The sequence below is a fragment of the Bombina bombina genome, chromosome 7, assembly GCF_027579735.1.
Source record: "Bombina bombina isolate aBomBom1 chromosome 7, aBomBom1.pri, whole genome shotgun sequence".
NCBI lineage: Eukaryota > Metazoa > Chordata > Amphibia > Anura > Bombinatoridae > Bombina > Bombina bombina.
Window position 1 is genome coordinate 440060795 of NC_069505.1, and position 26751 is coordinate 440087545.

Sequence of the window (26751 nt, forward strand, 5' to 3'; positions counted from 1 at the left end):
CGGAGCGAAGTTAGACAACGCCGATTGCTTGAGGAGCTGTTAACATGAGTGGGGATGATTTCGCAGAAAGACTACCTGCATCTCCAGACTAACTTTCAACCAAGCCCTCACTGAGAGACTGACAGGACTACTTAAAACTCCTGCCCCATGCAGAAGAGTACTACCCTCCATAAGAGACAAAAACAAAAATTAAAAATTCTGACACTTATCTGCCAACCTCCTGGGACGAAAGGCAAAGAATGACTGGGGGATGAGGGGAGTGGGAGGAGCATTTAAGCCTTTGGCTGGGGTGCCTTTGCCTCCTCCTGGTGGCCAGGTTCTTATTTACCAAAAGTAATGAATGCAGCTGGGACTCTTTCCATTTAAGAAGAAAAACATAATTTATGTAAGAACTTACCTGATAAATTCATTTCTTTCATATTAGCAAGAGTCCATGAGCTAGTGACGTATGGGATATACATTCCTACCAGGAGGGGCAAAGTTTCCCAAACCTCAAAATGCCTATAAATACACCCCTCACCACACCCACAATTCAGTTTAACGAATAGCCAAGAAGTGGGGTGATAAAAAAGTGCGAAAGCATATAAAATAAGGAATTGGAATAATTGTGCTTTATACAAAAATCATAACCACCACAAAAAAAGGGCGGGCCTCATGGACTCTTGCTAATATGAAAGAAATGAATTTATCAGGTAAGTTCTTACATAAATTATGTTTTCTTTCATGTAATTAGCAAGAGTCCATGAGCTAGTGACGTATGGGATAATGACTACCCAAGATGTGGATCTTTCCACACAAGAGTCACTAGAGAGGGAGGGATAAAATAAAGACAGCCAATTCCTGCTGAAAATAATCCACACCCAAAAATAAAGTTTAACGAAAAACATAAGCAGAAGATTCAAACTGAAACCGCTGCCTGAAGTACTTTTCTACCAAAAACTGCTTCAGAAGAAGAAAATACATCAAAATGGTAGAATTTAGTAAAAGTATGCAAAGAGGACCAAGTTGCTGCTTTGCAAATCTGGTCAACCGAAGCTTCATTCCTAAACGCCCAGGAAGTAGAAACTGACCTAGTAGAATGAGCTGTAATTCTTTGAGGCGGAGTTTTACCCGACTCAACATAGGCAAGATGAATTAAAGATTTCAACCAAGATGCCAAAGAAATGGCAGAAGCTTTCTGGCCTTTTCTAGAACCGGAAAAGATAACAAATAAACTAGAAGTCTTACGGAAAGATTTCGTAGCTTCAACATAATATTTCAAAGCTCTAACAACATCCAAAGAATGCAACGATTTCTCCTTAGAATTCTTAGGATTAGGACATAATGAAGGAACCACAATTTCTCTACTAATGTTGTTGGAATTCACAACTTTAGGTAAAAATTCAAAAGAAGTTCGCAACACCGCCTTATCCTGATGAAAAATGAAGAAAAGGAGACTCACAAGAAAGAGCAGATAATTCAGAAACTCTTCTGGCAGAAGAGATGGCCAAAAGGAACAAAACTTTCCAAGAAAGTAATTTAATGTCCAATGAATGCATAGGTTCTAACGGAGGAGCTTGAAGAGCTCCCAGAACCAAATTCAAACTCCAAGGAGGAGAAATTGACTTAACAGGTTTTATACGAACCAAAGCTTGTACAAAACAATGAATATCAGGAAGAATAGCAATCTTTCTGTGAAAAAGAACAGAAAGAGCAGAGATTTGTCCTTTCAAAGAACTTGCGGACAAACCCTTATCTAAACCATCCTGAAGAAACTGTAAAATTCTCGGTATTCTAAAAGAATGCCAAGAAAAATGATGAGAAAGACACCAAGAAATATAAGTCTTCCAGACTCTATAATATATCTCTCGAGATACAGATTTACGAGCCTGTAACATAGTATTAATCACAGAGTCAGAGAAACCTCTTTGACCAAGAATCAAGCGTTCCTGATGGAAAAAAGGACCTTGTGACAGAAGGTCTGGTCTTTAACGGAAGAGTCCACGGTTGGCAAGAGGCCATCCGGACAAGATCCGCATACCAAAACCTGTGAGGCCATGCCGGATCTACCAGCAGAACAAACGAGCATTCCTTCAGAATCTTGGAGATTACTCTTGGAAGAAGAACTAGAGGCGGAAAGATATAGGCAGGATGATACTTCCAAGGAAGTGATAATGCATCCACTGCCTCCGCCTGAGGATCCCGGGATCTGGACAGATACCTGGGAAGTTTCTTGTTTAGATGGGACGCCATCAGATCTATTTCTGGAAGTTCCCACATTTGAACAATCTGAAGAAATACCTCTGGGTGAAGAGACCATTCGCCCGGATGCAACGTTTGGCGACTGAGATAATCCGCTTCCCAATTGTCTATACCTGGGATATGAACCGCAGAGATTAGACAGGAGCTGGATTCCGCCCAAACCAAAATTCGAGATACTTCTTTCATAGCCAGAGGACTGTGAGTCCCTCCTTGATGATTGATGTATGCCACAGTTGTGACATTGTCTGTTTGAAAACAAATGAACGATTCTCTCTTCAGAAGAGGCCAAAACTGAAGAGCTCTGAAAATTGCACGGAGTTCCAAAATATTGATCGGTAATCTCACCTCCTGAGATTCCCAAACTCCTTGTGCCGTCAGAGATCCCCACACAGCTCCCCAACCTGTGAGACTTGCATCTGTTGAAATTACAGTCCAGGTCGGAAGCACAAAAGAAGCCCCCTGAATTAAACGATGGTGATCTGTCCACCATGTTAGAGAGTGTCGAACAATCGGTTTTAAAGATATTAATTGAGATATCTTCGTGTAATCCTTGCACCATTGCTTCAGCATACAGAGCTGAAGAGGTCGCATGTGAAAACGAGCAAAGGGGATCGCGTCCGATGCAGCAGTCATAAGACCTAGAATTTCCATGCATAAGGCTACCGAAGGGAAAGATTGTGACTGAAGGTTTCGACAAGCTGCAATCAATTTTAGACGTCTCTTGTCTGTTAAAGACAGAGTCATGGACACTGAATCCATCTGGAAACCCAGAAAGGTTACCCTTGTCTGAGGAATCAAAGAACTTTTTGGTAAATTGATCCTCCAACCATGATCTTGAAGAAACAACACAAGTCGATTCGTATGAGATTCTGCTAAATGTAAAGACTGAGCAAGTACCAAGATATCGTCCAAATAAGGAAATACCACAATACCCTGTTCTCTGATTACAGACAGAAGGGCACCGAGAACCTTTGTAAAAATTCTTGGAGCTGTAGCTAGGCCAAACGGCAGAGCCACAAACTGGTAATGCTTGTCCAGAAAAGAGAATCTCAGGAACTGATAATGATCTGGATGAATCGGAATATGCAGATATGCATCCTGTAAATCTATTGTGGACATATAATTCCCTTGCTGAACAAAAGGCAAGATAGTCCTTACAGTTACCATCTTGAACGTTGGTATTCTTACATAACGATTCAATATTTTTAGATCCAGAACTGGTCTGAAGGAATTCTCCTTCTTTGGTACAATGAAGAGATTTGAATAAAACCCCATCCCCTGTTCCGGAACTGGAACTGGCATAATTACTCCAGTCAACTCTAGATCTGAAACACATTTCAGAAATACTTGAGCTTTTACTAGATTTACTGGGACACGGGAAAGAAAAAATCTCTTTGCAGGAGGTCTCATCTTGAAACCAATTCTGTACCCTTCTGAAACAATGCTCTGAATCCAAAGATTGTGAACAGAATTGATCCAAATTTCCTTGAAAAAACGTAACCTGCCCCCTACCAGCTGAGCTGGAATGAGGGCCGCACCTTCATGTGGACTTAGAAGCAGGCTTTGCCTTTCTAGCTGGCTTGGATTTATTCCAGACTGGAGATGGTTTCCAAACTGAAACTGCTCCTGAGGATGAAGGATCAGGCTTTTGTTCTTTGTTGAAACGAAAGGAACGAAAACGATTTTTAGCCCTGCTTTTACCTTTAGATTTTTTATCCTGTGGTAAAAAAGTTCCTTCCCACCAGTAACAGTTGAAATAATGGAATCCAACTGAGAACCAAATAGTTTGTTACCCTGGAAAGAAATGGAAAGTAAAGTTGATTAAGAAGCCATATCAGCATTCCAAGTTTTAAGCCATAAAGCTCTTCTAGCTAAAATAGCTAGAGACATAAACCTGACATCAACTCTGATAATATCAAAAATGGCATCACAGATAAAATTATTAGCATGCTGTAGAAGAATAATAATATCATGAGAATCATGATGTGTTACTTGTTGCGCTAAAGTTTCCAACCAGAAAGTTGAAGCTGCAGCAACATCAGCCAAAGATATAGCAGGTCTAAGAAGATTACCTGAACACAGATAAGCTTTTCTTAGAAAGGATTCAATTTTCCTATCTAAAGGATCCTTAAACGAAGTACCATCTGAAGTAGGAATAGTAGTACGTTTAGCTAGGGTAGAAATAGCCCCATCAACTTTAGGGATTTTGTCCCAAAATTCTAATCTGTCAGACGGCACAGGATATAATCGCTTAAAACGTTTAGAAGGAGTAAATGAATTACCCAATTTATCCCATTCTTTGGAAATTACTGCAGAAATAGCATTAGGAACAGGAAAAACTTCTGGAATAACCACAGGAGCTTTAAATACCTTATCCAAACGTTTAGAAATAGTATCAAGAGGACCAGAATCCTCTATTTCTAAAGCGATTAGTACTTCTTTAAGTAAAGAACGAATAAATTCCATTTTAAATAAATATGAAGATTTATCAGCATCAACCTCTGAGACAGAATCCTCTGAACCAGAAGAGTCATCAGAATCAGAATGATGATGTTCATTTAAAAATTCATCTGTAGGGAGAGAAGTTTTAAAAGATTTTTTACGTTTACTAGAAGGAGAAATAACAGACATAGCCTTCTTTATGGATTCAGAAACAAAATCTCTTATATTATCAGGAACATTCTGCACCTTAGATGTTGAAGGAACTGCAACAGGCAATGGTACTTTACTAAAGGAAATATTATCTGCTTTAACAAGTTTGTCATGACAATCAATACAAACAACAGCTGGAGGAATAGCTACCAAAAGTTTACAGCAGATACACTTAGCTTTGGTAGATCCAGCACTAGACAGCGATTTTCCTGTAGTATCTTCTGACTCAGATGCAACGTGAGACATCTTGCAATATGTAAGAGAAAAAACAACATATATATATAAAGCAAAATTGATCAAATTCCTTAAATGACAGTTTCAGGAATGGGAAAAAATGCCAAAGAACAAGCTTCTAGCAACCAGAAGCAATGAAAAATGAGACTTAAATAATGTGGAGACAAAAGCGACGCCCATATTTTTCGCGCCAATAAGACGCCCACATTATTTGGCGCCTAAATGCTTTTTGGCGCCAAAATGACGCCACATCCGGAACGCCGACATTTTTGGCGCAAAATAACGTCAAAAAATGACGCAACTTCCGGCGATACGTATGACGCCGGAAACGGAAACAATTTTTTTGCGCCAAAAAAGTCCGCGCCAAGAATGACGCAATAAAATGAAGCATTTTCAGCCCCCGCGAGCCTAACAGCCCACAGGGAAGAGTCAAATTTTTGAAGGTAAGAAAAAATGATTAAATCAAATGCATTATCCCAAATATGAAACTGACTGTCAGAAAATAAGGAAAGTTGAACATTCTGAGTCAAGGCAAATAAATGTTTGAATACATATATTTAGAACTTTATAAACAAAGTGCCCAACCATAGCTTAGAGTGTCACAGAAAATAAGATTTACTTACCCCAGGACACTCATCTACATGTTTGTAGAAAGCCAAACCAGTACTGAAACGAGAATCAGCAGAGGTAATGGTATATATAAGAGTATATCGTCGATCTGAAAAGGGAGGTAAGAGATGAATCTCTACGACCGATAACAGAGAACCTATGAAATAGACCCCGTAGAAGGAGATCACTGCATTCAAATAGGCAATACTCTCCTCACATCCCTCTGACATTCACTGCACGCTGAGAGGAAAGCCGGGCTCCAACTTGCTGCGGAGCGCATATCAACGTAGAATCTAGCACAAACTTACTTCACCACCTCCATCGGAGGCAAAGTTTGTAAAACTGAATTGTGGGTGTGGTGAGGGGTGTATTTATAGGCATTTTGAAGTTTGGGAAACTTTGCCCCTCCTGGTAGGAATGTATATCCCATACGTCACTAGCTCATGGACTCTTGCTAATTACATGAAAGAAATCAAGCACACACTTCACCACCTCCATAGGAGGCAAAGTTTGTATAACTGAAGTATGTGTGTGGTGGGAGGTGTATTTATAGGCATTTTGAGGTTTGGGAAACTTTGGCCCTCCTGGTAGGAATATATATCCCATACGTCACTAGGTCATGGACTCTTGCCATTTACATGAAGGAAATGGTAACAGCGCTACACATCATTACTGCTGGGCTCTCCCTGTAAACTGAATACAACATTCAGAAAACCTACAAATAGCTCCATACCCATTGCATGGGGTTAATGGTCCCCCAGGCAATGTATCTGGCTTATCTAGGCTGGTCTCGTTCAGACAGATGCTAAATGTTAAACAGTGACACAGAAGGCACATTAATAACTGAACAAACTGATTGCTCCTCACCTCTTCTTTAATTTTTGACGTTCCTCCCTCTCCCTTTCTTCTCTCCGTTTCAACCTGTCCTGGTTTCGTTTTTCCTGTTTCTCTGCCACAAGCCTCTGCAAATATTTGCAATATAATCAGACACAGACCACAGCAAAACTACATTTTATACAAGCAATGTCCAGAACGTAGTTGTCTAAAGCTTCATAGCTACATTGATAAAAGGCATCCTACCTTCAACTCCTCTAGTTTCTCACGTATCTCAATGAAACCCAAGTGCAACTTGCCCCCAAAATGATCAGCGAGCCGTCTGTCATTGTCATGCAGACCCAAGTATGCTGAGCAGACTTCACAAACTCTGAGCTTTTGCTGCTGGATGCTGGAAGCCGGCATAGAATTGCGGTAGATGTCCTAGAGAAGAAAAAAGAAGCTAAAAATCTTATCCTGCCACAAATGTATGTAGCATCCTGCATTCATACTGGGTAAATAAGTGTGTGCTGTTGTCCTATAAAGCATTTAATTAAGCAAAGTAAAATAATGTAATGTACAATCACTGTTTTCCCCACTTTACCATTAATTTATGCAGAAGCACACCTGACCCTTTTACACAATGATTAGTTGATTGGTAACAGTATTGCACAAGTTTATTTACATCTGGTATCAGATCAATCAAAGCAAAGAATGACTGAAGGATCCAGAGCTGTAGCCCACCATAGAAGTAACCCAAGTATAAAAAAGGAAATTTATGCTTACCTGATAAATGTATTTCTTTTTCGATACGATAAGTCCACGGATTTCATCCTTACTTGTGGGATTACGCCTCCTGGTCAACAGGAGGAGGCAAAGAGCACCACAGCAGAGCTGTATAAATAGCTCCTCCCTTCCCTTCCCTCCCAACCCAGTCATTCGACCGAAGTTAGGAAGAGAAAGGAAAAGCCAAGGTGCAGAGGTGTCTGAAGTTTAACAAAAATTTAATAACCTGTCTCATAGAACAGGGCGGGCCGTGGACTCATCGTATTGAAAAAGAAATAAATGTATCAGGTAAGCATAAATTTCCTTTTTCAAGATACAATGAGTCCACGGATTTCATCCTTACTTGTGGGATACAATACCAAAATTGGATTAGGGTGTACTGAAGCGCCGACTAATACCTTTTCGCCCAGGGGTGGTGGTCCCTAGCTGACACCGTAAAATGCAAGAAATGTGTGATTAAAACCTAGGCGCCAATCCTACGGAGGCTAAGGTATTAAGACTGCTACTAAATTAAAAGAGTATTTAATAGAAAGAGCTTATATTGATAAAAGATGGTTGCATACATAAAAAGTCATGGATCCATGTTAACAATAAATATACAATAATAAAATAAACATATTAAAATTATTGCACTATATACAGTAAGCAAGTAAGATACACAATGGTAAAATACACAATACTCAAATAATATGTATGTATGTATGAAAAGTCTAATGTGAGTCCAATGAGAGTCCAATGAATAGGTGGACAAAGTGAGATTCAGCAATCCATGCGTAGGTGATACAAAAAATTCTTAGTTACCAAAAAATTTGTGAATCCTGTGATAGAAATTAGTGAGATAAAAATAATCCTGTGATAGAAATAAAAATAAAATATGAAAAAATAAAAATAAAAAGTAATACTGTGAAAAAATAATCCGGTGATGAAAAATAATCCTGTGATGAAAGACTGATAAAAAATAATGAGTGACTAAATCATGAAATCCAAATATTCAAAGATAAATAGCAAACAGGTGGAAAAAACAGTGGATAAAAATGTGACAGATGTAAAAAATGAGCAAGCCCCTGGAGTGTCTGGGCAATAAAGTTAATAGGTTAATGGAGTTGTGGCTCCAAGCTTCTTAGAAAACAAGAGCACTATGGCCCAAAAAATAACAGGTGCAAAACGAAATTGATGACTTCGGTGAAGTCTATTATCAGCCCCAGCTGAGGCAAAAACATCAACATTTGTAAAATTTAGAAAAAGTGTGAAGACCAAGCTGCAACCATGCAAAGCTGATCAACAGAAACATCATTCCTGAGAGTCCATGAGGAAACGACAGCCCTGAGTCGTAATTCGTTCAGGAGACTGCTATTCAGCAGTTTCATATACAAAACCGATGATACTCCTCAAGCAAAAAGAAAGAGGTAGTCGTAGCTGTCTGACCCCTACGTCTCCCTGGAAAAAACAACAATCAATCAAAAAAGATGATTGTCGAAAGTCCTTAGGTGCTTGAAAGCAGAACTTTAAAGCACGGACTACATCTAATCATGTAACAGACGAACCTTCCTAGAAGAAAGATTAGGACACAAGGAGGAAAAACCATCTCCTGAGAAATAGTCTTGTTTGAAACAACTTTAGGAAGAAAATCAAGCTTCGCATGGAACACCACCTTATCCGAATGAAAAGAAGATAAGGAGAATATATCGTAATGCCGAAAGCTCAGATACTTGTCTGCAGAAGCAATAGCAATTAAAAATATAACTTTCCAAGATAATAACGGAATATCTATGGAAGACCTAGGTTCAAACGGAACACCGTGAGAAATTCCAAGAATAAAATTTAAACTCCAAGGAGGAGCAAACGGTCTAAATACAGGCCTGACCCTAGTCACAGCCTGACAAAAAGATGGAACATCTGCCAAACGCATGTGTAACAAATAAAGCAGAAAAAAAGTCCATTTTAAAGAACCTACTGAAAACCCCTTCTCCAATTCATCTTGGAGAAAGATAAAATCATGCATGCTCCACATTAGTATAAAACCATAACGTTCAAGTCACAACCCTATTTACTCTAATTAAATCAGATGAGTTACTGTGACTGCAAAAAAATATATGAAACTGTATCTTTAAATGTGATGTGCAATGCTTTATTGAATGTATAATAAAGAATCTTCAGACTCCAGCTAAACCTAGAAGAGTCTGCTTGCTACCGGATTGAACACCAACAAATAGTATGATCCGGGTTATAAAAACACTCTTAAAGGGACATGAAACTAACATTTTTTCTTTCATGATTTAGAAAGAGAATGCATTTATAAACATCTTTCTAATTTACTTCTATTATCTAATTTGCTTTATTCTCTTGATATTCTGTGCGGAAAAGCATATCTAGATATGCTCAGTAGCTGCTGATTGGTTGCTGCACATAGAAGCCTCATGTGATTGGCTCACCCATGTGCATTGCTTTTTCTTCAAATAAGGATATCTAAAATATGAAGCAAAATAAATAGAAGTAAATTGTAATGTTGTTTAAATTTGTATGTTCTATCTGAATCATGAAAGAAAGATGTAGGGTTTAGTGGCCCTTTAAGTGCTTTTGTGCTAGTGAAGCTGCCCTGCTGCTATTTTTTACTAACGCAGCAAAGAAGGCATGCCTTATAGAGCTGTTTTCCAAGCACCTAAAAGAAAATTTTCAAACTTAAACAAAAGTCTCTCTGCTGAACAAGCAGAGAAGTCCTCTTCTGGGATCAAAAAGGCGCGCAAACAAAGGCGCGAAACTAAGCCCTGCCCAATCGTGGGCGTAACTCACCAAATCTCTCAGGCGACTTAAAGTTTTATACAAAATGAAGCCGTCGGGAGAGCTAACATCCAAAATGGTAAAGAAATAAACAAAAACCTCCCAGTAGGCTACAAATTAAAACAAGCCGTTGGGAACCTCGAAAACGCGAGACAAGACTCTGTTATAAGTATCGTAAAGCTACCTGTTGGCTGAATAAGTCATAGGGAGTGAAACCTGTACCAAACATACCTAACCCTTCATATTGAAGAGAATAACCCTCCCCATCGGCTGCCAGTTAAATAATGTAAGCAGTTATGAGCAGGGATAAATAACATTCGTCAACATAGACCTATGCTGAACTAACATAAACCTCCCTGGCAGCTGCCAATCTTAGTATTGTAAGCCATAGGGAACGAAGTCAGCACCAACCATAACAGATTGCATGATGAGTCACTATAAAACTCCCTGTCGGCTGCAAATTTCCGTATTGTAAGCCATAGGAAGCAAAACCCTGCTTAGTTAAAAGCGTGCAATCTCCAAGCAGTCAGCTGCAGAGAAAACAGAATTAAGAGACGGAAGGGACCCTGAATGCAAAGGTCCCTCCTAAATGAAAACTTACAAGATGGCAGAAATGTTATGTCCACCAGATCTGCATACCAAACCTGCGAGGCCACGCAGGAGGAGCGATTCGAGCAATAACCCGAGAAAGGAATGCAAACGGGGAAAAGAGATATACTAGACTAAAGACAAAGAAACCGTAAAAGCATCTATCAGCGCGGCCTGGGATCCCTGGACCTGGACCCATATATAGGAAGCTCGGCAATTCGACGAAACGCCATGATATCCGACACCGGCCAACCCCATCTGAGAATCGTATTGGAAAAATACTTCCAGATGGAGTTCCCACTAATGCGACCGGAATCTAATGAATTAGACCAAAGCTTAACTGAGGCCAAGCCCAAAAAGCAATGAAAATCGCCCTCAGTCCTAGAATATTGAGGGGAAGGAGAGACTCTGCCTGAGTCCATACTCCCTGAGCCTCTAAAAAGCTCCAGACTGCTCCCCATCCCAAAAGGCTGGCATTCATTGTCACAAACATCCATGAAGTACTATGAAAGCATGTCCCCCGGGACATACGATCCAGAGACAACCACCATTGAAAAAAGTCCCTTGTCTCCTGTCTAGGGATATGAGATGGGACAAATCTGAATAATCTCCATTTCACTGCCTGAGCATACTTAGCTGCAGAGGCCTGAAATGAAACCGAGCAAACGGTATGATGTCCATTGCCGTCACCATCAATCCGAGTACCTCCCGGGACTGAGCCACTGAAAGACGAGGAGTAAACCTAAGCGCTCGACAAGTATTCAGAATCTTTGACTTTCTCTTCCTAACTTCGGTCAAATGACTGGGTTGGGAGGGAAGGGAGGAGCTATTTATACAGCTCTGCTGTGGTGCTCTTTGCCTCCTCCTGTTGACCAGGAGGCGCAATACCAGAAGGATGAAATCCGTGGACTCATCGTATCTTGAAAAAGAGATAAGAACTACCCACAATCCTGGGAGGAATATTTGAAAGTTTGAGGTCATCTGCTTTCTACACATCTACTCCCAGAAGATGAATTACTGAAATGTGTTTAACATGCTACTCCCGTTAAGAAAGTGGGGATATCCCATATGGCAGAAAATTTGCTTGTGCTGATCTAATTCATATTGCCTACTGCCCCTTATGCTGCTCAACATAAAAAAAAAAAAAAAGTCTCTTCTTTGACCTAATGCTATTAAAGGTGAAATACAATTTGTATTTTAAATTATTTTATTAAACTCTATTTTATTACACCCTGCCTTTGAATATCAATTGTGTCCAGGGGTACTACAGATGCACCTTATGATTCAAGACATCCAGTGGAGCACTTTTCTTTTAGTAATTAATTTTAGTAATGTGTGATTTTCTGAATTATGGAGAGATGCACCAGACGCTATAGACTCTTAAAGGGTTGGAAGTGCCGCCATTCTATATACATGCAAGTCTTCATGTCACCCATGTACTCAGCAGGAAAGCTGCTAATGCAAGAACAATTGTCAGGTGCCCCAAACCATTAATAGTAAGCATCTCTTCCCAGGTGAGACCATAACAATTACACTTGGAGGTCTCCACAGACTACAACCCATCCAAATGGGGTGGCAGAGTACACCTGAAAGTCATGTCTCATTGCCTCACCAATCTATATTTTATATGTCTGTCCCAATGCTGGAGAAAAAAATATTGGTTGTGGAAATGGGCCAATAAAAATTGATGCAAATGGGGTAGTAAAATAAAAAAAAATTAAAAAAAAAAAGAATCGAGCAGGGAGGGAGAGAATGGAATCTAGCAGGAAGGTATTGCAACAAGATCCCTCTTACAGTAACTTTTCTATGGGTTGGTGGGATGTATAGATATTCCTCTATATAAATGTTTTGCACACGATCTCCTTTTCACAGGTGATATTAAGCTTATAACAGAATCAGTTAATCAATTCATATGGATTTGGGGTTGTGATTTACAAAACAGAATTTATACTTACCAATAAATATTTCTTTTGGGGTGAGGAGGGTCTATAGCATGTGGGATATATTTCCTGCCACTAGAAAGAGGTCAAGAACCCTCACAAGAGTTTTAAACCCCCACCCCCACCTCCTCTCCCCACAGTTTACGTATAGCCGAGGAGAGAGATAGAAAAAGGTGAGAAAGACAGAAAACAGGGTTAAGAGGTGCAAATAAGATCGCCCATCTTGTAAAAATGCAGGTGGGTCCTATGGACTCTCCTCATCCCAAAAGAGAGAGAGACCATAGGTGTCCAACATGTGGGATACAATACCCAAGCTGAGAGTCTATGTTAAGGATGGGTGGGACAAAAACAGTGGCAGTTCCTATTTGTCAGACACTGCTGCCTGAAGGACTTTCCAGACAAAAGCAATTTTGTAAAAAAAAATAAAAATAATACATTTAGAAAAAGGTATGAGCTGTTAGCATAGGGAACATACAACTGTGGTCTAGACCTCTCTCTCTTTCTCTTTGCATGCGTAATAACGATAATGGTAGCATGTTAAATAAGCTAAAGTTTGACTGGTGGGCTGTGCGGCGGTAACGTTATCTTAATTATCTGTTTTTTTTAGCTTTGTATAAGCAGTCTCAAGCACTACCTGTAGTCTTTGCTGTGAAATATGGTTCCTGTTTTTTTTTTTGAAGTTAGAATTTTAAGGCTCTGACTACATCCAAATAGTGAAGTATGCGTTCCGAAGGTTTAGAAGGATTTCGGCACAGAGAAGGAAAAATAATTTCCTGATTAATATTTTCTGAAGACACTACCTTTGGTAGATCATATTTAGTCTGGAGGACCGCTTTATCCTGACGAAAAATCAAGAAGAGGTGATCAGAAGACAGGGCAGATAATTCAGAAACTGTTCTAGCAGAAGAAATGGGTAGAAGAAAGTGAACCCTCCATGACAACTTTAGAGGAGTGCATAGGTCCCCACCTTGCAGAACAGAAAGAACAAGATTCAAATTCCAAGGGGGAGAAAACTCTCACCAAGGCTTGGACAAAAAGTTTGATCATCAGGTAATGCTGAAATTTAACCTTTTTAAAGAACTATCTGATAATCCCTTATCTAGTCTATCTTGAAGGAACTGAAGAATTCTAGGGATTCTAAAAGATTTCCAAGAGAAACCTCTACAAGAACACCAAAGTAAGTAAGTTTTCCAAATTTTATGATACATTTTCTGAGTGACAGGCTTTCTGGCTTGCAGTAAAGAAGAGCTAATCTGAGAAACTAGGCGTTCAATCTCCACGCCATCAAATTCAGGGATTTGAGATCCAGATAATACAAGGGTCCTTGAGATAGCAGATCTGTTAGGAGCAGAGCCCATAGAGAAAGATGACATCTGTATTAGGTTCGCATACCAAGTTCTGCGGGGCCACGCTGGAACTATGAGAATTACAGAAGCCAATTCCGGTTTGAGTCTTGTAATGACTCTTAGAAGAAGAAAAAACAGGAAATAGATAGGCCAGACAAAAGTTCCAAGCGCAGACTAGGAGCATCTATCGTGTGAGCTCTTGCATCTTATGACCTGACGCAATAAACCAGAAGTTTGCAGTTCAATTTGGACTCCATAAGACCTATTTCTGGAAGACCCCACCTCAGGACTAATTGATCGAACACATCCTGATGAAGAGACCAATCCCCTGGATGGACGGACTGAGGACTAAGGTAGTCTGCTTCCTAATTTTTCATTCCCGGAATGTGAATGGCCGATAGGGTTAAGTGGTTTTCCACTGCCCAAGACAGAATGTGAGATACCATACGCATAGCTAAAAGACTTTGAGTCCCTCATTGATAACTGATGTAATCCACTGCAGTGACGTCAGATTGGAATAAAATTAATTTTTCCTGTTTGAGAAGGGGCTAAGATTGAAGGGCACAAAGATTTGTACAAAGTTCTAGGATGTTGATAGTTAACCTCACCTCCCAGCTGGGAACTTACTACTTGCGCCCCTTGAGACTCCCAAATTGCACCCTAATCCATCAGACTTGAGACCGTAGTGACTATGGTCCAAATAGGCCGAAGAAAAGAAGCTCCAAAAGGTCAAATAGGGACTTTACCTCCACCATGAGAGAAATTTGACTGAAAAACTGAGTTATATCTGCTGTTCAAGATGGAAACAATCCTTTGACCAATGTTGAAGCATGGACAATTAGAGAGGATGAAAATGAAAGAGCAAAAAGGTACCGTGCGTCTGACACTGCTACCATAAGACCCACTACTTCCATACATTGTGCTACAGATGGAGAATGAGCCATCTGTAGAGAAAGACCGGCATGCGGAATTTTGATTCTGCGAAGCTCTGTCAGAAATAAGCACATTTGAACAGAGTCTTACCACACCCAGAAAGAACACCCTTGCGGCTGGTGATAAACTTCTGGGGACATTTATTTCCTGTTCGTACCATTCTGTGGGTACGAACAGTGGCCAAAAAAAAAAATACGGCGCGTGAACCAATATATTGTCCAAATATGGAGCAAAACAGATTCCCTGAGCTCTGATCACTGCTAAGAGGGCCCCTAAAATCTTTGTGAAGATGCAGACAAAAGGCAAATCTTAGAAATTGGAAATTATCCTTGTGAATTGGAAATTGCAGATATGCATAATTTAAATCTATTGTCATAAATTGACCCTCCTGAATTAGAGGCAAAATGGTATGAACCATTGGCATTTTGAAAGTGTGCACCAGAACAAATTTGTTCAGAGTTTTTAAGTCCAGAATTGGATAATAAGAGCCTTCCTTCATTGGGACAATGAAGAGGTTGGAGTAGAAACCCTGACCCTGTAGAGATATTTGTCAGGGTATCTGTGAGTAACATTAAATAAACTACAGATGCATCATAAAATCTAATATTTCATTTTTAGCTAAATCCTAATTTGATGTGAATTGGTCTCATCACAGACCAGCCCCAACCCCCCTTTTTCCTGATTACTTCAGCTAGGAACAAAAGATTTAGCTTTGAAGCTCTGACTCCACATGAGGTCATTACATGAATCGGATAATCAACCAAGCCAGCATACATCATGGGGTTTGGAGACGAGAGTCTGAATAAATCGGATAAACAAATAAATTCTGAAAATACAGTAATTAGCACAGACCTGTTACTTGCCCCTAAAACTCAGATACACATCTGTGCTAGCTGAGCAGAAACATATTGTATTGTAACTGAAATTAATTTTTAAAATACAAACTTGTATAAAGAGCGAATCTAGATTGAAAGTAAGAAGGCGCCAGACATAGGGTAATATTGTTACAATCTGCAGACACGCTCAAGTAACATATAGATGGAATACTTACAAACGAAACGGCACCAAATCGTGCCTAGTGAGACAGACCGGGACCTCAACCGTCGCCCGGAAGACCAACCAATGGCATGCACCAAACTCCTGCAGTCACGTGAATGTTGTAGCCAATCACCGTTTCTTTGGGCTCACACACCTTCCTTGCAGACGTCCGGTTCAAATAATAGGATCACAGTATAGACAAACCAGGTGTCCCATACACTGCGATTTCAAGATGTTGATTTGTAACAGTACTAGAGTGAAAGTAAAACCCACTCCAAACAAGGTACACTAAAAACAATTTATTTAAAATGTTTTAAAATCAGCAACGCGTTTCTCGACCATGCAAGGTCGTTTCATCAGGCTTAAATACACAGTATGGTATTCCTGCTGCTTATGTACCTCTTCTAACCAATCACAACATCTAAAGCCTCACACACCCTTAAGGAGGGCGGATATGTTATTCTCAATGAGCACGTTTATTTCAGACCACATTGGAAATCATGCTATTATACTCAACTTTGTATTGTGTCATAACAATGCTAATATACATCCGTTACAAATTTGAATTTTATTTCGATCTTATTTCATTTAATTATACTGTCTTGCGTGACTAATTATCGTTGATTATTTCAATAATTATTATTTATTCTATTTCTTCTATCATAAACTATATTAAAAGGGGCTCCATGTATCATACATCTACAGTATATTCCAATGTAATCTCAATATAAAATGTGCCCAAATTTTACCTTGGTCTCAATAATTATGTCATTATCTTATATAAAATACACACATTCTGACATTATGCTATACAGCGTTTAAAATAACAAATATGGTTATGAATTTATTTCTTACAATTCTATGTTATAATTATTAAGTGTCATAAAATTATGTATCAATAAAATCAATTATTATGTTTTCTAAACCATTTGACCAAAAGGACATATTTGTTCATAATCTGCATGTTAATGCATATGTATTTGACCATCAGTTGATGTAGGGTAATTGTTCTTAACTGGTGTCATAATAGAGCTGGCTATGATTTAATTGACCAGAAAGACTTCTTGTCTTTATCTCCTATTTTTGTCTTTGTATTGATTATTATTCTCTATATGTAATAATGTATTTACTTTGTTTATTCAATGGTTTGATTATTTAATTTTGTTGATTAATTAAAGGCTGCAAGATCTATATTCAAGTTGAGGCCTAATGGATGTAAGGTTTGTAACCTATATATCCAAAAGGTCTCTCTTTGTCTCAATCTGAAAAAACGGTTGTAAAGATCAGATTTAGGGATATGTTCTATTGGAGTTATTTTTAAACAGCATGGATTTCCGTCATGTTTTGCATTACAGTGTCTGGATACACTATGTAATTTATAATTCTTTTTAACGTTACGAAAGTGTTCGGACCATCTTACACTTAGGCGTCTGCAAGTGCGACCTATATATTGATATCCACAAATACAAGTTAACATGTAGATTATATAGTTAGATGCACATGTCATTCGACTATTCATTCTATATGTTTTCGAGGTGACCTTTGATTGAAATGTGTTTACATTATGAGTAATATGATTGCACATCTTACATTTCTTATTATTGCATTTAAAACTCCCTTTTCTTAGTCGTTCACTGATATTTTTATTTCCAAATTGATTCGATCTTTCTTCATTATTTTTATTTTGCATAACTTTGATCTTATTTTTAACAATTTTGCTGGGTGCTAAAATCCTTTTTAGGTTTGGTGCCTTTTTAAAGACTACTGTTGGTTTTGTATCAAGTAACTGACCTAATATAGGGTCCTTCTTAAGGATTTTCCAATGTTTATCTATACTTCTTTTGATCATATCATGATTGCAATTATATTCTGTAATAAACATGACTTGATTTTCTCGGCTCTCTTGAGATCTATTTGAATTTTTTAAGAAATATAAATTTCTGTCATCATTTTTAGCTCTTTCATATCCGCTATTAATGATATATCCTGGATACCTTTTTTCTCTAAATCTTTTTTTAAGGATTTTGCTCTGGGACTCATAATCCGTTATGTTACTGCAATTTCTACGGATTCGTTTGAACTGCCCATAGGGTACATTTGTCTTCCATGGGTGATGGTGATTGCTCCTATAGTCTAAGTAACTATTACAGTCAACTTGCTTAAAATGTGTGCTGGTAATAATTTTATTGTTTTCGAAACGTATTGATAAGTCCAAGAAAACCACACCACTATCATCTATTGTACTAGTGAATCTTAAGCCTCTATTGTTATTATTTAGATGCTTTACAAAGTTTTCTGCTGATAATTTGTCGCCTTTCCAGACGATAATCAAATCATCTATAAAACGGCCATAGTATACCAGGTTCGCCCCAAAGTTTGGGTCATATATATACTGTTGTTCGAATGATCCCATGTATAAATTGGCATAGCTAGGGGCGAACCTGGTACCCATGGCCGTTCCTCTAACCTGAAGATAGTATTCATCTTGAAAAATAAAATAATTATGGTGTAAAATAAAAGAAATTAACGATAGAATGAATTCTTTTTGGGTATCTGGTAGATACATGTCTATCTCTAGAACTTCAGAAATAGCTTGGATACCCATTGTATGTGGAATATTTGAGTAAAGGGCTTGTACATCACATGTGATCCAAATTAGGTCACAAGTGATGTTAATTTTTTCAAGTTTACTAATCAAGTCCGATGAGTCTCGTATATAGGAGGCTAGACCTATTACGTACTTCTGTAAAAAGAAGTCAACGTAAGATGAAGCATTATCTGTTAAACTCCCTATTCCCGAGATTATCGGGCGACCGGGTGGACATTTGGAGTCTTTATGCAACTTGGGGAGATGGTAATAAAAGGCTTTGTTAGGTTCAGTTGGAATTAAATAATTTTTTTCTTTTTTATTTACTATACCTTCTTTATAGGCACACTCTACTATATCACCCAATGTGGCCAAGTATTTATTGGTTGGATCAAATGACAATTTAATGTAATAATTCTTGTCATCCAGAATTCTATTTGCCTCTTTTAGATAATCTGTCAGATCTTGAATGACAGTTCCCCCGCCTTTATCGGCTTGTCTTATGACGATAGACTTATCATTCTTTAAAGACTGAAGGGCCTGTTTCTCATTCCAATAGAGGTTGTTCTTTTTATTTAAACTCTTTGGAATCTGATCTAAATCATCAGTAACCAATTGCCTGAAAATTTCTATGTGGGCATTGTTTTGAAGTTTAGGGGTAAAGTTTGATTTATTTCTAAAGTTTGTATGGATGAAACCTTCACACAAATGGTCCATTAATGATTCAGGCTCAAATGTAGGAACAATTTGATTTTTGAGCCTGGCGTCCATACTATCCAACAAAACAGGCAACATGGTTTCCTCTTTTAATTTTTTCTCTGCAAAAAATTTTTTTGCATCGAAAGCTTTTGTGTGAATCTATTTAGATCAACAAATAGGGAAAACATGTTGTGTGTATTTGAAGGACTAAATGACAATCCTTTTCCTATTACCCTGATTTCGTCGTCTGACAATGGACGGGATGATAGATTAAAGATGCCCCTACCTAGTTCCTGTAGTCTTGCCTTTTTGTAGGCTGTATTTCTTCCTCTACATCCTCGTCTGTGTGAGGTCTTTTGCCTTTGTATGGTGAGGTTAGGCTGACTACAGGTTCTAGGTAACTGGCGATCTTTTTTTGTTTCCAAATTGGTTGTCTTGGGCGCTGTTCTAAAAAATGGTTTCCTGAAGTGGATGGTTGGGGATTATTTACCTCATTATATTGAAGTGGCCTTTCGACACAGTTTTGAGGGTTTAGGTCACTCAGTGTATGATACCTATTTGAGGTACTAATTTCAGTGTATTCTTGGGGACTAGAATTTCTTACATTTTGAGTATGTTCTCGAGTCATGTTTTCTACTGGTGTTCTCATATAAGGTGTTTGATTATTAAACATCAGAATTGGTCTCATAAAGGCCCATCCAATACAAATAATTATAATTATAATTAGAACAGCGCCCAAGACAACCAATTTGGAAACAAAAAAAGATCGCCAGTTACCTAGAACCTGTAGTCAGCCTAACCTCACCATACAAAGGCAAAAGACCTCACACAGACGAGGATGTAGAGGAAGAAATACAGCCTACAAAAAGGCAAGACTACAGGAACTAGGTAGGGGCATCTTTAATCTATCATCCCGTCCATTGTCAGACGACGAAATCAGGGTAATAGGAAAAGGATTGTCATTTAGTCCTTCAAATACACACAACATGTTTTCCCTATTTGTTGATCTAAATAGATTCACACAAAAGCTTTCGATGCAAAAATTTTTTGCAGAGAAAAAATTAAAAGAGGAAACCATGTTGCCTGTTTTGTTGGATAGTATGGACGCCAGGCTCAAAAATCAAATTGTTCCTACATTTGAGCCTGAATCATTAATGGACCATTTGTGTGAAGGTTTCATCCATACAAACTTTAGAAATAAATCAAACTTTACCCCTAAACTTCAAAACAATGCCCACATAGAAATTTTCAGGCAATTGGTTACTGATGATTTAGATCAGATTCCAAAGAGTTTAAATAAAAAGAACAACCTCTATTGGAATGAGAAACAGGCCCTTCAGTCTTTAAAGAATGATAAGTCTATCGTCATAAGACAAGCCGATAAAGGCGGGGGAACTGTCATTCAAGATCTGACAGATTATCTAAAAGAGGCAAATAGAATTCTGGATGACAAGAATTATTACATTAAATTGTCATTTGATCCAACCAATAAATACTTGGCCACATTGGGTGATATAGTAGAGTGTGCCTATAAAGAAGGTATAGTAAATAAAAAAGAAAAAAATTATTTAATTCCAACTGAACCTAACAAAGCCTTTTATTACCATCTCCCCAAGTTGCATAAAGACTCCAAATGTCCACCCGGTCGCCCGATAATCTCGGGAATAGGGAGTTTAACAGATAATGCTTCATCTTACGTTGACTTCTTTTTACAGAAGTACGTAATAGGTCTAGCCTCCTATATACGAGACTCATCGGACTTGATTAGTAAACTTGAAAAAATTAACATCACTTGTGACCTAATTTGGATCACATGTGATGTACAAGCCCTTTACTCAAATATTCCACATACAATGGGTATCCAAGCTATTTCTGAAGTTCTAGAGATAGACATGTATCTACCAGATACCCAAAAAGAATTCATTCTATCATTAATTTCTTTTATTTTACACCATAATTATTTTATTTTTCAAGATGAATACTATCTTCAGGTTAGAGGAACGGCCATGGGTACCAGGTTCGCCCCTAGTTATGCCAATTTATACATGGGATCATTCGAACAACAGTATATATATGACCCAAACTTTGGGGCGAACCTGGTATACTATGGCCGTTTTATAGATGATTTGATTATCGTCTGGAAAGGCGACAAATTATCAGCAGAAAACTTTGTAAAGCATCTAAATAATAACAATAGAGGCTTAAGATTCACTAGTACAATAGATGATAGTGGTGTGGTTTTCTTGGACTTATCAATACGTTTCGAAAACAATAAAATTATTACCAGCACACATTTTAAGCAAGTTGACTGTAATAGTTACTTAGACTATAGGAGCAATCACCATCACCCATGGAAGACAAATGTACCCTATGGGCAGTTCAAACGAATCCGTAGAAATTGCAGTAACATAACGGATTATGAGTCCCAGAGCAAAATCCTTAAAAAAAGATTTAGAGAAAAAAGGTATCCAGAATATATCATTAATAGCGGATATGAAAGAGCTAAAAATGATGACAGAAATTTATATTTCTTAAAAAATTCAAATAGATCTCAAGAGAGCCGAGAAAATCAAGTCATGTTTATTACAGAATATAATTGCAATCATGATATGATCAAAAGAAGTATAGATAAACATTGGAAAATCCTTAAGAAGGACCCTATATTAGGTCAGTTACTTGATACAAAACCAACAGTAGTCTTTAAAAAGGCACCAAACCTAAAAAGGATTTTAGCACCCAGCAAAATTGTTAAAAATAAGATCAAAGTTATGCAAAATAAAAATAATGAAGATCGAATCAATTTGGAAATAAAAATATCAGTGAACGACTAAGAAAAGGGAGTTTTAAATGCAATAATAAGAAATGTAAGATGTGCAATCATATTACTCATAATGTAAACACATTTCAATCAAAGGTCACCTCGAAAACATATAGAATGAATAGTCGAATGACATGTGCATCTAACTATATAATCTACATGTTAACTTGTATTTGTGGATATCAATATATAGGTCGCACTTGCAGACGCCTAAGTGTAAGATGGTCCGAACACTTTCGTAACGTTAAAAAGAATTATAAATTACATAGTGTATCCAGACACTGTAATGCAAAACATGACGGAAATCCATGCTGTTTAAAAATAACTCCAATAGAACATATCCCTAAATCTGATCTTTACAACCGTTTTTTCAGATTGAGACAAAGAGAGACCTTTTGGATATATAGGTTACAAACCTTACATCCATTAGGCCTCAACTTGAATATAGATCTTGCAGCCTTTAATTAATCAACAAAATTAAATAATCAAACCATTGAATAAACAAAGTAAATACATTATTACATATAGAGAATAATAATCAATACAAAGACAAAAATAGGAGATAAAGACAAGAAGTCTTTCTGGTCAATTAAATCATAGCCAGCTCTATTATGACACCAGTTAAGAACAATTACCCTACATCAACTGATGGTCAAATACATATGCATTAACATGCAGATTATGAACAAATATGTCCTTTTGGTCAAATGGTTTAGAAAACATAATAATTGATTTTATTGATACATAATTTTATGACACTTAATAATTATAACATAGAATTGTAAGAAATAAATTCATAACCATATTTGTTATTTTAAACGCTGTATAGCATAATGTCAGAATGTGTGTATTTTATATAAGATAATGACATAATTATTGAGACCAAGGTAAAATTTGGGCACATTTTATATTGAGATTACATTGGAATATACTGTAGATGTATGATACATGGAGCCCCTTTTAATATAGTTTATGATAGAAGAAATAGAATAAATAATAATTATTGAAATAATCAACGATAATTAGTCACGCAAGACAGTATAATTAAATGAAATAAGATCGAAATAAAATTCAAATTTGTAACGGATGTATATTAGCATTGTTATGACACAATACAAAGTTGAGTATAATAGCATGATTTCCAATGTGGTCTGAAATAAACGTGCTCATTGAGAATAACATATCCGCCCTCCTTAAGGGTGTGTGAGGCTTTAGATGTTGTGATTGGTTAGAAGAGGTACATAAGCAGCAGGAATACCATACTGTGTATTTAAGCCTGATGAAACGACCTTGCATGGTCGAGAAACGCGTTGCTGATTTTAAAACATTTTAAATAAATTGTTTTTAGTGTACCTTGTTTGGAGTGGGTTTTACTTTCACTCTAGTACTGTTACAAATCAACATCTTGAAATCGCAGTGTATGGGACACCTGGTTTGTCTATACTGTGATCCTATTATTTGAACCGGACGTCTGCAAGGAAGGTGTGTGAGCCCAAAGAAACGGTGATTGGCTACAACATTCACGTGACTGCGGGAGTTTGGTGCATGCCATTGGTTGGTCTTCCGGGCGACGGTTGAGGTCCCGGTCTGTCTCACTAGGCACGATTTGGTGCCGTTTCGTTTGTAAGTATTCCATCTATATGTTACTTGAGCGTGTCTGCAGATTGTAACAATATTACCCTATGTCTGGCGCCTTCTTACTTTCAATCTAGATTCGCTCAACGTACTACAAACAATTGGAAGAGCTGCCGTTTTTTGGAATTGATTGGACTGTTTATTTGATATTATTGTTATAACCTTCCGTGAGCGCACCTCTACAGGGAGTCCTAAGAAACCCTGAAACCTTTGAAACTTGTATAAAGATGTGTATGATATGTATGTGTTGATCTGAAAAAGTAACATATTAGATAAATATTTGCTGAGCTTGATAAATGGCTGTATAATGTATAAATGTTTATTTCAAAACATCTGTTTCTTTATATTTCAGACAAGATGTCCTATGAATATTGGTCATAAACATAAATATACACTCAAAAATTATTAGAAATATGAAATATACTGTGTTCACGTTAAGATACAATATAATGCCAGGATGTTGAATGAAATGATTCTTTAAAGAGCCAAATAATTTACAGTATAATTGCTTACTAGTATGATGCTAGAAATAATACTAATGCTTCATATTAAAATAATCTGAAAAAATGGCACCATATGGTCCCACCTATATTAAAATTATAAGTGTGTTTACCAATATAATACTACTTCTTGGACTTTGTAGATAACTGTAGTATTGGTTTACACACACGAACTACGGATTCTCAAGGTATTTGCTATATGATACATGGACTACAATTGTCCAGCCCTTTCTCTTTTTGTTTATGTGATAACACTGACAGATTGTTCTGTCGCTCTGTACCTTTATTTCAATAACTTTCAATAAAGTATTTAGAAAAATGGAAAAAAAAATTGTAAATGATGGATGCTAGAAATTAAAGTATTTGTTAAACATTTTAAAGATTACATAATTAAGATGTTAGCGATATTGATAATGAGGCTGCATTTCTGGTTGTTTGCTGCCCCCTAGGGGATTAAAAATAGTATGACAGCCAAATGAATTGACTATTAGAACACATGCAAATCCAAATAACCAATCAGCGACAGCTCCATTAGGGCCAATGGAAAGACAAGCTCCCATCAAAATTCTGTGGGAGTGATTAAAGAAAAGTGTAGCGGAGAGGCAGTAGGATCTGTAATATCTTTTGTGTAGGCAGAGACAAGCAAGTAACTACTCTTGGCAATTGTAACGGAGAGGCAGTAAGATCTGTAATATCTTTTGGGCAGGCAGAGACAAGCAAGTAACCACCAAGAACTAGACGACACATAGCCTGGGAGTTAACGACTTCTTTTTCAACGGCAAAAACAACCAACTTTTAAAACAGTCTCCCCTACAAGGGGTTTCTGAACTGATTTAATGACATCATAAAACATATAATTGTATTACAGTAACATACAGTTTAACATACATTTTAACCATTAGCCTAAATAACAATTCCCGCATAGTTCATAAGTGGCGAGGTTTGCCACAATGCTCCCCCAGAACCAAGCCGGCATACCCAGTCTGATCCAAACGGATTAGCTTGGGGAGGTCCGGAGGAGTGTTCACAGATCAAGGTTCAAGTTCGGTTTGTCTGGACAACCCGTCGGCACTGCCGTTTTGCTTCCCATGGCGGTAATGGATTGTTAAGTCAAAAGGCTGCAGCGCCAAACTCCAGCGCAACAGCCGGGCATTGTCTCCTGATACCCTGTTCAGCCACATCAACGGGTTGTGATCTGTGAGCAGGGAGAATTGTTGTCCATATAGATACGGCTGAAGTTTCTTGAGGGCCCACACCACGGCCTGGCATTCCTTTTCGACGGCGGCGTAGCTAACTTCTTGGGGTAACAGTTTCCTGCTTAGGTAGGCCACAGGATGCTCGCCGCCATCAGCCCCGCCTTGGCTCAGCACGGCTCCCAATCCAAACATAGAAGCGTCTGTATGGACGAGAAAGCATTTAGTTGTATCCGGGGCAGCAAGGATAGGGGCATTTACAAGAGCGTTTTTCAGTTCTTGGAATGCTTGTTCACACTCTGGTCTCCAGGTAACAATCTTAGGAAGGTTTTTACGGGTGAGGTCGGTGAGGGGTTTGGCTAGGGTACTATAATTAGGTACGAACTTCCTATAATAGCCTGCAGTACCTAGAAAGGCTAGCACTTGGGTCTTGGTATAGGGAGTGGGCCCCTTGGTGACGGCCTCTACCTTGGCCGGTTCGGGCTTCTGCTGCCCACTACCTACTCGGTGCCCTAGGTACTGGACCTCCGCCATCCCTATATGGCATTTGCTAGGCTTAAGGGTTAATCTTGCCTCCCTAATACGATCTAGGATCGCCCCTATATGGTTCAAATGCTCGTCCCAGGAGCTGCTAAATATAGCTATGTCATCTAAATAGGCGCATGCGTACTCTTGGGACCCATCCAGTAGCCGATCTACCATCCGCTGGAAAGTAGCCGGAGCGTTCTTCATCCCGAATGGCATGACCTTGAATTGGAACAGGCCAAACGGGGTGACCAACGCTGACTTGGGGATAGCATCCTCGGCTAGTGGGATCTGTCAGTACCCCTTACACAAATCTATGGTGGTGAGGTACTGGCCTCGAGCCATTTTATCCAGGAGCTCATCTATCCGGGGCATAGGGTAGGCGTCAGACGGTTTTATCATTAAGTTTCCGGTAGTCTACGCAGAAGTGGGTCGTGCCGTCCCGCTTCGGCACTAGAACTACCGGCAAGGCCCAGGGGCTGTCCGAGTGCTCAATCACTCCTAACTGTAGCATCTCGTCAATCTCCTTCCGCATATGTTCTCTCACCAATTCTGGTATACGGTAAGGAGGTTGACGCATCGGGAGGTGTCCTAGGGTTTCTACCCTATGGGTGGCCAGTCGGGTATATCCAGGCACGTTGGAGACCGCATCTCTCTTTTCCTGCTCCGCTATTTGAGCTCGTTCCTGAGGACTTAACCGCTCACCCAATTGTACCTCTCCCAGACCTTCGTTCCGGTTCTTCATTCCTAGGAGGTCGGGAAGAGGTAAACTGTCTGCGTCGTCCGCGGCAGGGGAGCAAATAGCATTCACCTCCTCTGCGCGTTCATGGTACGGC

General features: G+C 38.5%; 1 protein-coding gene across 3 annotated transcripts in view; it reads right to left on the reverse strand.

Moving 5' to 3' along the window:
* The window catches only part of LUC7L2 (LUC7 like 2, pre-mRNA splicing factor), a 225451-nt gene that overhangs the window by 40311 nt on the left and 158389 nt on the right, over positions 1 to 26751 (reverse strand). For all 3 annotated transcript variants that reach the window (XM_053721357.1, XM_053721358.1, XM_053721356.1), the window contains 2 exons: positions 6817 to 6993; positions 6604 to 6698 (listed from right to left, as the gene is read on the reverse strand). In XM_053721357.1, coding sequence (XP_053577332.1) covers positions 6604 to 6698; positions 6817 to 6993 — 272 coding nt within the window. The remainder of the gene's footprint in view (positions 1 to 6603; positions 6699 to 6816; positions 6994 to 26751) is intronic.